The 13,315-nt window shown below is 39.1% G+C and overlaps 1 protein-coding gene across 6 annotated transcripts in view; it reads right to left on the bottom strand.

The window, feature by feature from the left end:
- Positions 1–1,158: 1,158 nt before the first annotated feature.
- The window catches only part of MIA2 (MIA SH3 domain ER export factor 2), a 60,697-nt gene continuing 48,540 nt past the window's right edge, over positions 1,159–13,315 (bottom strand). For all 6 annotated transcript variants that reach the window (XM_054025497.1, XM_054025498.1, XM_054025495.1 and 3 more), the window contains 8 exons: positions 13,110–13,177; positions 11,932–12,014; positions 11,351–11,479; positions 8,977–9,135; positions 7,408–7,539; positions 5,363–5,439; positions 4,620–4,851; positions 1,159–1,722 (listed from right to left, as the gene is read on the bottom strand). In XM_054025497.1, coding sequence (XP_053881472.1) covers positions 1,556–1,722; positions 4,620–4,851; positions 5,363–5,439; positions 7,408–7,539; positions 8,977–9,135; positions 11,351–11,479; positions 11,932–12,014; positions 13,110–13,177 — 1,047 coding nt within the window. In that variant the 3' untranslated portion in view covers positions 1,159–1,555. The remainder of the gene's footprint in view (positions 1,723–4,619; positions 4,852–5,362; positions 5,440–7,407; positions 7,540–8,976; positions 9,136–11,350; positions 11,480–11,931; positions 12,015–13,109; positions 13,178–13,315) is intronic.

Below are 13,315 nucleotides of genomic sequence, written 5' to 3'. Positions count from 1 at the left end.
CAATTTTAAAATTTCAGTATTAACTAGTTCACTACTGAATGTTTCTGCTAAGGCATGTTTCTGCTAACCCAACCTCCCCATGAACCTGCCTTCACTACTGACAGTTCTGTAGTGCACTTAAGCTGTCACTACAAAAGTCTTTTTGGGTATAAACCATGAAGTGCTGTTGCAACAGGTAATAGCATGGCACCTAGAAAATCACAGGAACAATGGTGTGATCCACAAAACCAGTATGTGAACCAGTGGGAGATATCTATGAGAGGGATGTGTGCTAACCCTATCAGGTAAGGTAAAGATTGTACGGTAGGTGGTCCTCTGCCCCTTTCTTCCCCCCACCACCCTTGCAGATAGCTGAACATCTCTCTTTCCTAGTTTGAGAGTCCCTCTTGGCAGCAGTAAGTAGAACTAAGGTAGATGGCTGCTTACCTCAAATCAGTAGTGTGCATGCTCAGGCAGGAGATAAACACCCAGGTGCCTAGAGGGAAGCTGCAGTGTGCATGCCCAGACAGGGGAAGGCAGGGGGAGAAGAAACTTAAACATTGAATGAGCATAGGTTCCTACAGCATTAGGCAGCAGCTGAGTGGGATTTTTGTGGCTCACAACAGTACCTAAAAACAAGTTAGGTGCCTTATTAGCCTCATGGATTCCACCCCCTCTCCCTACAGTTTTAGTTCTCAAACTAAGTGTAAATGGAATTTACACTAGAGAAAGTGTACCAATTTCATAATTAAAACTCCCAAATTTTTCAAAACAGAAGCAAAGCAGTCATGGTAAGTTCAGCTTGCCTTCATGCACCAGGTCTTGCTTTTAACAAACATGTTTGTAACAGGTCACTGACATATCACTTGCCTTTCCTCCACTCAGTGTCAAGCATGGAGAATGGCTTAAGTCCCTCTTCCCTTTCAGTTTTTCTTCTTTCAATGGGTAAGCTAAACAATATAAATGCATAATTGCATTCAAGTGAAATTTATACTTGTCTAGTGTAGTATTGTAAACTAATACAAATCATTTGAGCTGAATGGTTTTGGGCAATTTAACAACTGAAACTTTAGAGACTACAAGCATTGCAGTAAGTTCACATGTTAAGAGTTGATTGCAGAAGAGTCAAATAGTTGATACAGAAATTGAACAGTTTGCTTAACATTACCACCACACAAGTTCTTAGTGACTGTATTTTATTAATTGAAACATTTATTTTCACATTTTGTCTTACTCCTACAGCAAGCACAGCTCTTAGCATGCAGAGTTTTCCTATGCAGCTGACACACAATAGCTGGACAGTTCTCAATGTTACTCTAGTTTAGTTTTGTACACCTTCAGAACAGGTGACTCAAATTAAAAATACTTAATTTAAAATATGACTACTGTACAATGGAGGCCATTTAATTTATCCTTATTTACAAAACACTATCTTGAGAATTATTCTATTAAGCTTCAATTTGAGCAAAGTATTTATATAAAATCCCTTAAGTAACCAAAGTTACTTAACTGAAGATGATTTTACAGGTATAGAAACAGTACAGCAGGCTAATTACCAAGATGTCAGACAACAGTATCAGGTGTCTTGCTGTGGCTCTGGATGTCCTGTAGCTGGAGTATTTGATTGATGAATTAACCCAGGAGGCTCACTCCTATTTTCAAGTGAAGGCAGAGGTGGAGGAAAAGATCCAGCTCTTTGTGGTGGATATTGAGAAAAAGGCCTCAGTGGAAATGGATTTCTCACTGTTTAAAGATATTAAAGTATTTAGCTAGTTACATTTTTAAAGCTTCATTATACCCCAAAAAATACAGACTGGGTATTGGCTACTCTCTTCTCACTGTGCCAATCAATCTTCTAGCAGTTTAATAATTTACAACTTAACAGTGGCCTGTCTGTAAACAACCAAAAAGATGTGATGCCAGAAAACCCAAGACTTGTACTAGGTGTTAAGAAATTCCCAGTGCTATAGTCTAGGATGGGAAGAGAGGTGGAAGATGCACCAAACCATCTTATTACATCTCTCAATGGTATCTAATTACAGGGTACTGCAATATAATGAGGGCTAACATAGGTATGTGTATGCCACTGCCATCTCAAATAGTCATATGTATGTGAGGTATGGCATTCTGCAAGGTTCTCCTTTTGCTCAATTTGTAAAGGCCTGTGTTTCTGGAGGAGACAATCAGTGGAATATGAACAACTGTGATGGTTGTTAGCAGGGACTTTATTACAGTACATTATTTAAGGATTTTGTTTATAAAGCCCCACATCAGCCCTTTTAAAAGTTTGAGGATGTTAAGTTTTTTTTCCCCCCCATTTTCTACCAACAAAAGCTTAAGTAAATAGTACCTTAAGGCCTTTTAAAAATATCCTTAAATGTTTGTCAAAAGTGAAGATCAAACTCTCATCATCTCACTATAAAAGTTGTGCTGCACTCAGCTCTGGCACTATCTTGTCCCTCCTACAGAGCTAGTATATGAATTTATAAAATATGTACAACACAACTGTCCCTGGGCCCATATATTTTAAATTGCACCAATACATTTGATCATGAGGTTTTATTGCCTTTTGCAGAGCCTGCTTGGGGTATGTGGGATCATTTGAGTGAGATAGTGGCTTGAGCATGGAAGCTTAACAGTTACTTGTTTGAGGAAAGCTGATCTCCATCCTCTTATTAGCAAGTATTAAGTGACCTGATGCTTTTGTCAACTCTGAGAGGCATTGGTCAAACTCTGTTCCACTTACCCTCAGTACACAGATGTGCTATGGGAATGTCTACACTAGAAATGTAAGTTGACCTATATTATGATATACAGCCATGGCAGTAAGTGTGTCCTCACCAGGAGTGCTTCCACCAACCTAAGATTGGCAGTGTGGGAAGCTGAGAGGCTGGTCTCTCAGCTCCCTACTGGAAGCCTGGCTGCCCCATAGGCTCCTGGTGGGGTTCCCTCCCCTGCTTCCTGGGGCCTCTCATCCCAGAGGAACAGGGTCCAGCTTTTCAACCCCCTCCTTCTCCCTGCCAGGAGCCAGGCTGGCTTATCAATTTCATGGCTTGGAGGGAGGGTAGCCACCAGAGCAGGGGACAGCTGGGCTCTAGCTGCCCAGCTTTCTTCTGTGAAATTGACAAGACAGCCAACAGGCGATGTAAGATAAGGTGATGCAGTGTCTGTGTAGACACCACATCACCTTAACTACTTTGACCTAAGCCCCATGCCTCTTGTTGAGGTAAAGTTTTGTCGGTGGAGGAAGGCTGTAGTATAGACACTGACCTCATTGGGTAGACATAAGATGACTTATGTCAACCTTACTGTATAGTGTAGACCAGCCTTCAGAGGCTAGAACTTGTCAAAATTCCAAACACAATGCTTCTCCTCTCCTGCCACAGTTCTGTCACCAAAGAGGCTACCACATCAGAACAATCTTGTGCATTGAGTAGAATTAGTATCTTACAGTGAGCAATACTCAATTCTACTTCATAGGTAGGCCAATGAAATAGGTTGAGTCTTAATAGAGGCAAAGGCAAGCCCTCATTTCAGTCTGGGGGCAGTTAGTGGTTTGCCCATTACAGGGTCTTCTGAGCAGTGGAAATAGAGGAACAGAAACAGCAGCATTATACTAGCACTCAGCCTTCCTGTCATGGTGGTGAGGCATTTTCCTATTGCCCTTACTGAATTACCAAGTGCCCACATCCCTTCAGATCTTCTCTACTATTCTTGGTCTGTACTTAATTTGGTAGATTCTAAGCACCTGTGTCACGTGTATTGTAGAAGGCTAGAACTTGACAGGATAACAGTTTATTTCCTTTAGCTTTTATTTTAGCTATCCAGTTGTGGAAGATTTAACTTTTCATTTACATAGGTTCCAGTTCAAAACTAAAGCTGGCGCGTGATTTCGTTCACATTGCTGTCTAATGGCTTGTAAATATTGTTAAAAGTGAAGAGCTAGTGTAAGTAGATAAGGAAACTATAGTGCAGGGGTGGCCAACCTGTGGGTCCAGAGCCACATGCAGCTCTTCAGAAGTGAATATGCGGTTCCTTTCCAGTGTGCTGGGGAGTGTTCACTGCTCAACCCCTGGCTCTGCCCCCACTCCACCCCCTCCCAGAGCTTCCTGCACACCACAAAACAGCTGATTGGGAAGTGCAGGGAGGGAGGGGGAGCCTCAACAGTTAGAGTGCAGTGCACTCTGCCAATACCCCCCCCCCCCCTCCTCCCACCAAACAGCCTGTCTATACTGAGGGGGTGCTGGCATAGGAACTGGTTATACCAGCTCTACACCTGCTGGGAAATGGATGGGCTAGAGACTCTGGCCTAGTTTCCTTAACCTGTAAAATCACTATTTGTAAATCTCTTAGGTAGTACATTATACAAGAGCAACAGGATGGATAGATTTGGGATAAAATTGAAGTCTTAACTGTATCTTTATGAAAAAATTAGCTACTTTGTCATGCCCTTCACCTTAGCTTGATTTGGAGGAGAGGAAAAGAGGGTGCCCAGAACAAGAAAGATTGTACCAACACCAAAAGAGGTCTTGGTTAAATACAGTAAGCTCAGGAACATAATTTACATATACACCTTGAGGATGGTAGTTTTAGGGAATTTAAACTAATTAAGAAAACAAATGCAAAGAGAAATTACATACTTGCCCCTGAAGGATGTGGTAGACCAGCAAAATCCCTTGGAAAATATTCACGAGGTCCATACATGCCAATAGGAGGAGGAGGTGGGAAAGGAGGCCCTCTTCTAATAAAAGCTCCTCTAGGATCCACTGGCAGCAGAGGAGTTCTCACGGGAGGGAGAGGTGGGGGGGCAAACCCTGATCCAATTGCTTCACTTTCAGAGGCAAGTGATTGATCAGACACATTTAGGAAATTCTGTAGCAAAAAAAAAAAAAAAAAAAAATCAAACTGGTAAATTAGCTTTCTGAAAGAGAGGTCTCCTGTACTCTGAGGCCTGAGCTACAAAGCCTGGGTTCTATTCCTGGCTCTGCCCATTAATCTCAAAGAATGCAGTGGGGGGGGGGGGGGGGGGGGAATGAGTGTTCACAAGCCATCACCCTGATCACTATATGTTGTATCCCCTTCCTCACATCCTTTTGTCTTTTTAGTTTTTCAGATGGTCAATTAATTTGGGACAGGGACTGTGTTGTCTTATATATGTGCTTGGATACATGCCTAGTACATTGTGGGTGCCATCACACTCTATACACAGATGTGTGTCTTTTTAAAGTGATAAAAGAGGAACAAACCGGAACATAACTGATCTAGTATATACAAAAAAAAAACTTACCTTAAAAATGTTAGAACTAGATTAATAAAATATCCTTGCACAAAAAAAGTTTGTTGGAAAATAAGTTTTCCAAGTTTTTGTTCATCCATTACTTACACTAAAACTGGGATGGTCTTTAGTTCCATTTCCACTTGGCTCTGTCCTCAAACTATTTTCTGGAGATGCTTGCCCATCTGTGTTGAAAAGTAACAAAGTAAAGTAGCACTGATAAGTTTTCCCACCACTTCTTCCCCAAACAAGATAACTGACTGCAAAACAACAATTTGCCAAAAAAAAAAAAAAAAATGGGGGGAAGGGGTGTTGGATATGTGCTCAGAGGCAATTAAGGATCATGGATATGATAATGTTCAGGCCCAGATACATTTAGGAAGAGGATAAACATCCCATGTTAGCACCACAACGTAGCTGCAGTTTTTCCAAGTTGCTGTTGGCCAAAAACTTTTGTCCTGGATATTATATCTCTCAGTTATAACATGAATGATCTTCCTTGCTTGGGAACATACATCTTAGTATACACCACACCACTAAGGTTTGCTACTTTTGTCCCAACTAAATTTCTGTGGTCTATCCTTCAGTCTGAAGGCCTACAAAGATGGCCACCATCACAACAGACACATGGCAGCAATCTCAGCAAAATCTTCAAGGAGACTGCAATATTCTCTCACCCCCTATATCAAACCTGGATCAGGGCTGAGAAAGAATCATAGTGTAAGTTTCCCCACAATGCCTTGTTGCTACTTGTGTTAGATCTGTTTTGTAAACAAAGATTAAATTTATCTCCAGTGTATTAATCTGGCACCTTTCATAAGAATTAAACTGTTCTCAAAAACAAAATGAAAAGAGTTGGAGAGAAGATGAGCGGATGCCAGAAGGGAATCTGACAGATTGTATTGTGTCTGTCTGTGGCCCTCCCTACAATAAAAAACAAACGAAAACCACACACTTGGGGAATTGATTTTTGAACAATCCTGCTTTAGCATCTCCTTTTATATGAGCAAAAAACATTTAAATGAAAAGAAAGAGTGAGCCAGGACAGCTACTTATGCCACCAGGCAAGTAATGCTGGACCTCTATTTGCACTTTATATTTGGTTTGCTTCTTCCATAGCACAGAGAAGTTTTTCCTCAATCAACAAATAGATTATCGAGGTCCTTTTCTGGATCATCTACTCAGTGGGGTACACTCTACTGAGGTGTGATTTAACTGCTCCATGTAGACAGTGTACTTCAACACAGCACCACTTGAAACAGTACTACATTAAAGCACCCTAGGGAATCTTTACTGAGCACCAGCAGGGTAGTGCTCAAGCTGTCAAACTTAGGAGCTAGGGTGGGGTTGACAGCCCGAGCTCCAGCTCAAGTCACAACCCCAAAGCAAGGTCTATACAATTATTTTTAGCGTGCTAGTGCAAACCTCATTACCACAAGTCTGGACCTGGGCTGAGAGGCTCATCCCCAGCTGCAGCATAAGCATATCCGGTGCGTTCCTCATTTTCTGGATGTTCAACTTGAAACATCCAAGACCTGATTTGCAGGAGTGCGGAGCACTCACAGCTGTAACTGAGTCAGTCGGTCCTGTGCTTTGAACATATAAGGGGGTATAAAAATAGTAAGTACTCTGAAAAAAATCAGACCCTAAAGGTCTCAATTTGGGCACCCAAAGTTAGTGGATACTTGATAGTTTTAGCCTTAATCGCTCTGTGCCTCAGTTTCCCATTTTCCAGAGGGGATAACAACATTTTAGCGCACAAGAGTGTTGTGGTAACTTTGATGCTACAGTGATGAGTCCCATAGGAAAGCCCATGAGGGACTGATTAATGTTGCATTCAGTGCAGAGTTTGAATGCTGTAAATAGGCATAGGACCACACACTGAATGAGAAGGATACAAAGAAAACATTGAATAGCTACCATTCAGTGAGCACAATCCATCCTGTGGAATAGATTGCGTTGCTGATAATCGGGAAAGTAGGATCTGGGCTAGCAAATGTTGAAATAAGTTTCTGAACAGAAGAATCTCGTTACAGGTTTGGGCTAAAAGGAAACTAAAAAGTTCATCTACTACCGTACCTTATTACATAATTATATAATCGTAAGATCTTTCATTCAGTCACATAATGGCAGCAGATTAAAGCAATTCTTACCTGCTTTATCAAAAGACTGCATGTTATAACTTCGTAGTTCTGCTGGTCCAGAAAGTCTTCCTGAGTTTGGAGGATTAGAATAAAATCTTTCTTGTCTTCGAGGGGGGAGAGTTGGATCATTATATGGCTGACCTACCATTCAATTAATCACAAGAGGCAGTCTATTTAGCAGAGTGTCTCAGGTTTTTTGTTAATTAAGTTAGATGTCTATCTGTTTCTCTTTGGATTTCTTAAAGTCTCACAAAACATCTAAAATTAGATATTTTATTTTAAGACAATTGTCCTATATTATACACTAAGAAATAAAGATAAGTCTCCAGCAGGGCATTCTTACTACTTGCACTTCTGGTAAATATAACATCAAATTCTACCACAGATTTAAAATAAGATCTCAACTGTTGCTTACGAATACAATACCAGAAAAATCCTACTATGCAAATTGAACCCAACATGACAGATGCAGCAGTTGACCTACATGCTGGATCAGGGCCTAAGACAGGAATAATTACCATATGTTTTAAAGTATGCAGTATGTTCAATATAAATGAAGTTTGATTTTTTTTTTTTTTTAAGACTACATTAACATGTACTGTACCAGGCCATGCTATAGAGACTGTCCTACTTCATTGAATCTGGAATACCTACATTCAAGGCATATTCATATCATGTTCTAAAAGGTGACCTGAAACTGGATTTCTTTTTAAATTGAGCTTCGGCCCTTGACTGTTTTATTATGTATATAGATGGCCTGAAAGGTTGTGTCCCCCTCATTTCTCCCATGCTTATGTTGTAACTTAGACATATCAGGAATGTCAAGTTTGGTTGTCCCTGGTTTTGCTGAAGAACACATGGGAGATCAAGAATATTTACTGTGAGCGTTAATAATTTAATTGAAGGGGCAAGGGTGAAATCAACCTCTAACAGAGCCTTCCTTTAATTAAAAAGTAAAAGCTGTTTAACTTCAATGACTTAGCACATATGTTTTAAACAGTCTGAATATCTACACTAGGAAAAAAGCTGTGTTTTCACAAAGATACAGGATTTTACAACGTGTTAAACTATCTTTGTAAAAAAACACCATTTCCTAGTGCAGACATACCCTCTATGGGTCAGCTTCTGCTCTCTCAGCTCTTGAGATCTCACCATTTCTCCAGTGATCACAGAATCTTCCAGGCTAGACACGGCTTGAATTTCTAATGCCTAGAACAAGCCTCTAATAAAATATTTGCATTTAATTTAATCCCCAAATGCTCAGTTATACATTATATATACAATCCTATGCTTGGTGCATCGCAGAGCCATGCATCTCCGGAGAGGAGCTACAGGAGAAATTTAAACTCCTCCTGGGGCTCACCAGTGCACAAGGGGAAATGAACCTACTATTATACCCTTCACGTGTTGCAGCATATTCTCCCTTGTGCACAGAAAGTAGGGTTACATGTCAAAGTTAGGTAGAAAGCAGGGACTATAAATTTCTTTTTAAAATGTAGCTAGTATCTGAACACACATCAGTTTCCAATATTCTTATCATTACATTTTTACAAATATCTAATGGCCCAGGATATTTACCTGATGATGGGAGCATTATCCTATGATCTCTATCCCATGGAGGAGATAGGGACCCAGTGTCTGAAGGTGCTCTGTGGGGATCAGATAACCTATCAGAGCTCAATTCTCCTCTTTCATTAGCAGATTCATACATGGCAGGGTTCCCTGCTCCTCTTGATCCTTATTAAAGAAATAAGATCTCAGTTTATTCAAACATTTTAATAATGTTTTGCAGCAATCTTCACTGTCTGTCAATAGTAAGAAAAAAAAACTCAGAGTGCCAGTGCTTTAAATATGTGGTAGAAGCATAGCTAAAGCAGGACAATTTACCAGGTGAATTGTCATGAGTCACCATAATTGCTGCATCAGCTTAGTTGTCATGTTTACTGAAAGCATTTAAAAGGTTTGCTTAAAGAAATAAAAGCTTAATTCCTTAAAAGTTGAATAGACTATATATTCAGATTCCTCTTCTTTTTAAAAAGTATATTATAAATCCTCCGATCATTCCAATCAGTGAAGCTGGTACCTTCTTGTTAAAAGTTCTTCAGTCAGTCCCCTGCAGCTTAAAGGGGCATGGTCAAATTAAAAGAACTCACTGAATTTTTTAACCTACCATTCTAGTGAGCAACACTTTCAAAAGTAGGAAGAGAAGAGAATCAAACGAGATTAGAGCATTTAAAGTTGGTTTCACAGTTCAAAAGAAATAGGGAAAGTATGTTTTATTGTAAGTGTGGTAAGACCACAAAAAATGGGAAGGAAAACTCAGGAGCGGTGTAGTAGGTGAAACTACTTTATTCTTTTATAAAATACTCCTGTAAGTTGTCGGTTTCCCTTAAAAAAAAAAGCATGTTTTGCTCTGAAAAAAATGACAAATATGAAACTCCATGATGTCATTTTGAGTTTCAATTATTTTTCTTAACTGTCAGCACCTCAAACAGCCTGGAATCTGAAAGTCAAGCTATTTTCTGTCTTACACAAAATTACAAAAAGATTATACAAATCAGAACTTAGTTACCAATTTTTTTTTAAATATCTTGCTCACTCTGCAGCATGAAACGAATAGTAGATACTTACTTCTGTCAGTAAAATAAATAGGCAGGACTATGCATACATGGTCTCTTTTCACAGCAGAATTGCACTTTAAAGTGAACAAGTTGAAACTTTCATTCCTTCCTCCTGTCCCCCATGGAGAACCAAATCATCCTGGAGACCATTCAACTGTTAACTACTGTACTGTTTCTCTACATTACAAATACCTTCAAATTTGAAAAGGTGTATACAAGATTCCAGTTTCTCTATTATTTATATGATAAATTACTAATTAAGAGACTATTTTTTAAATGCGGCATAGCTAAGTCCAAACTTTCCATCTTCAGTCTGCATTTTCAAAGTTCTAAGAACTTTGATTGTTAACCTTAAAGTGCAGCTGGCCTCAATTTTTAATTTTAAAATGCTATTTTAAAATGAATTTTGATTATTTAGGGTCCTAAGCTGATCTGCTGCTCCTCCTCCTCCTCACAAGTAGAAGGATCTCATCTCCAAGCAAGCTGGGTATGAATAGGTCATTAGGGGCAGACGACAATAGTTGTAATTGGAGAAGCAGCTTCTGCAAAGAATGAGCCAGAAACTTCCACTCCCACTGCACTGTAACAAACTGCTAAGCTCCCTTGCAACACTTCACCTTATCCCCATTCCTCCAGTTCTCTTATGTTTGCAAAGAGTACCACAGAATCTGTGGGAGATAGAGGTGAAGGGAGTCAGAGTCTCCCCCCCCCCCCTCCATCTGTAGGACAGTGGTGTTCTCCTGAACAAAGGCTGCCACAGATTTTATTTTAATTTTATTTGGGGGGGCGGGGGGAGAGAAGAGGAAGGTACTCCTTCCTTCAAGCCCTACCTCACTTCCCAGAGAAACATATTTCTTGCCAGCCCCATTAGGATTGTTGCACACTGTTTGGTTGCATAGGTGCACTCCCCTCCCTTTCCCATCTTCAGACCACTATTCTTTGAGCTGGGAGCAGCAGCACTCTCTTCAGGAAACTAATGATGTCACTGACCAACTCTTGTTGCTGATCCTGGAACGAGATTGAGCAGGAATTCTACCTCTGTAAAGGAGAAAAGGCTTAGGCAGCATCCCTGTCTGTCCAAGAGAGACCAAGTTTGCTTGTTTCCCTACACTTCTGTAGAAAGTGATGCCACAATGAGTAAAACCATAGTTTAGTGGTCCAATATTACATAATGAACTGCTTTAAAAATGAGCAAAAAATTTGATTTCATTTTATATTGAATTGGCTGTTTTTAAATACTTTTGCTGGTCACCATCAAGAGAAAAAGGTGAGAGATTAATAGAGGAGAATGAAATTCAGAACAGAGATGATTTGAAATTTAAGAATTGTACCTCTTCCTCCACCACCTGGAAGCATAGGTGAAAGTCTTAAAGGGCCCTCCAATAAGGTTGGCGGGGAAAGAAAAGCTCTTGTTTCAGATGAAGGCCGGCCCATGGGTGAGGGTCCATATGGGGAATGCTCTGGAACAGTTAAAACAAAATATTAAAATTCAGTGTTAAAAACTACGCAAGTAGTTTACTTTTCACAATTTAAATTCAAAACTTGGGTCACAAGTGAAATGAATCAGGTGGTTTTGTTATGTGTTCTAGAATGAAACCACCATGTGTCATGCTTTCAGTCTAATTTCAAAGGCATTTCAAAATTCTTATTTTAGACTAAATAGCTAGTAGAAAAATGTAAGTGATCTAGAATAATTTATTCACTCAGGGTCAGCTTTTTTTTTTTTTTTTTTTTTTTAAAAAGGTGATATTTGCATGCACAAATGCTTGCTGTGCTTACAACAGTTATGAATATGCTGTTTTAGAGGGGGGAGAAAGCCAAAACATCACCACCACCACACCTGTAGTATTTAACAATCCAAAAAAAAAAAAAAAGAAAGAAAAAATAATGAGTTTTTAAAACTCCACTGTACCTCTGCCAAATGGTCTAACTGGGACATCAAGAGCATGAGGATCTTTTTCTAAAAGGTCAAATCTAAATTCCATTTCAGTTAATCTGTAAATACGGGAAGAACAAAAACAAACAAAAAGTTACTAACTATATATATAAATAAAATATCATACCAGTTTCCTGGAAATCCATCATTCTCCACCAACATTTCTATTGAAATATAAAATTAATCTAGAATTCCATTTCCTAGGTGGTATCAAAGATATTACATTAGCTAGTGAAATAAATTACAAAGAATAATTGTCAAACATAGAACAAGTTATCAATTTAAGTATTCCTCAAAATACTCATCTACCTTTATACTGAAAGGTAAAAATTGTAATTCACACATTAAAAATGGAACAAATGTTACAAGCCCCAATATCACATAATCCTCAGTTACTGTAAACCTCCTTTCAAGTATTTTTAAATGGTCTATTAAATAAGTAAACAGTACTCAATTTTAAGGGTACAAACATTCAGTTATCCATGTTCCTGGTTAATATAGGAGATCATTTAGCAAATTCCTGGTGTTATCTTTCTCAAAATAGGTATTTAATTTCAATATTTTTAACCAGATCTTACATTCACATACTATAACCCTGGTTACATTTCATTTGTCCCCTTCTTTCATTACCCAAACAGAATAACGTTCTCTCCATCAGTATCTATGCTAAGATGGACTAATGGTCCTTCTACCATTTTAACTATGGAGAGGAGACTGAAGGTGTACCATGCTACTAACATTATGCAACCCGATTGTTGCTGGCACAATTTGTACTGTAGTGTGGCTAAGAAATCACTCCTGCTCAGTCTAGATTCTCAACAGTTCTCCATTTCTACAAGTATCAGTCACTCAGAAATGTTTCCACCACCCATCCAAGGTTTTCCATTATCACAGAACATTACTAACACACGGAAGAAAAACAGGGCTAACAGCTGCATTCCTACCAACCTGTGGACTCATTAGTTAAGGGTATTATACTGAAAATACATGAATGACCATGACACATTAAGTCATGCACAATCTGAAAAATAATTTATCCACACCCATTTGTAGCTGTGGCAGTTATGGTTTTATGCTTTTCCACTAGCTCTTTCAGAAAGAGCAAAATTACAGCTAAATTATACTGTTCAGAATCTATCCAGTACAATTCTTACTTTTGTCTGTTGTGTGCATTTTCTTTTCTCAGATCATTAAGATGTCTTTCCGCTGCCCGGGATGTCAGCTTTAGGAAAAAAAAACCCTATTCAATTAAGTATTTCATAACTAGTACACCTCCTGGATTTCCAGTAAGTATTTCTAACTGATCATTTGTAGGCCCGTTGCTCATAACATAAAACAGGTCTACAAAGTATACAGGAAA

The sequence above is a fragment of the Malaclemys terrapin genome, chromosome 4 (assembly GCF_027887155.1).
Source record: "Malaclemys terrapin pileata isolate rMalTer1 chromosome 4, rMalTer1.hap1, whole genome shotgun sequence".
Classification (NCBI taxonomy): domain Eukaryota; kingdom Metazoa; phylum Chordata; order Testudines; family Emydidae; genus Malaclemys; species Malaclemys terrapin.
The sequence above is the reverse complement of the archived record's forward strand: the minus strand, read 5'-3'. Positions and strand labels throughout refer to the sequence as shown.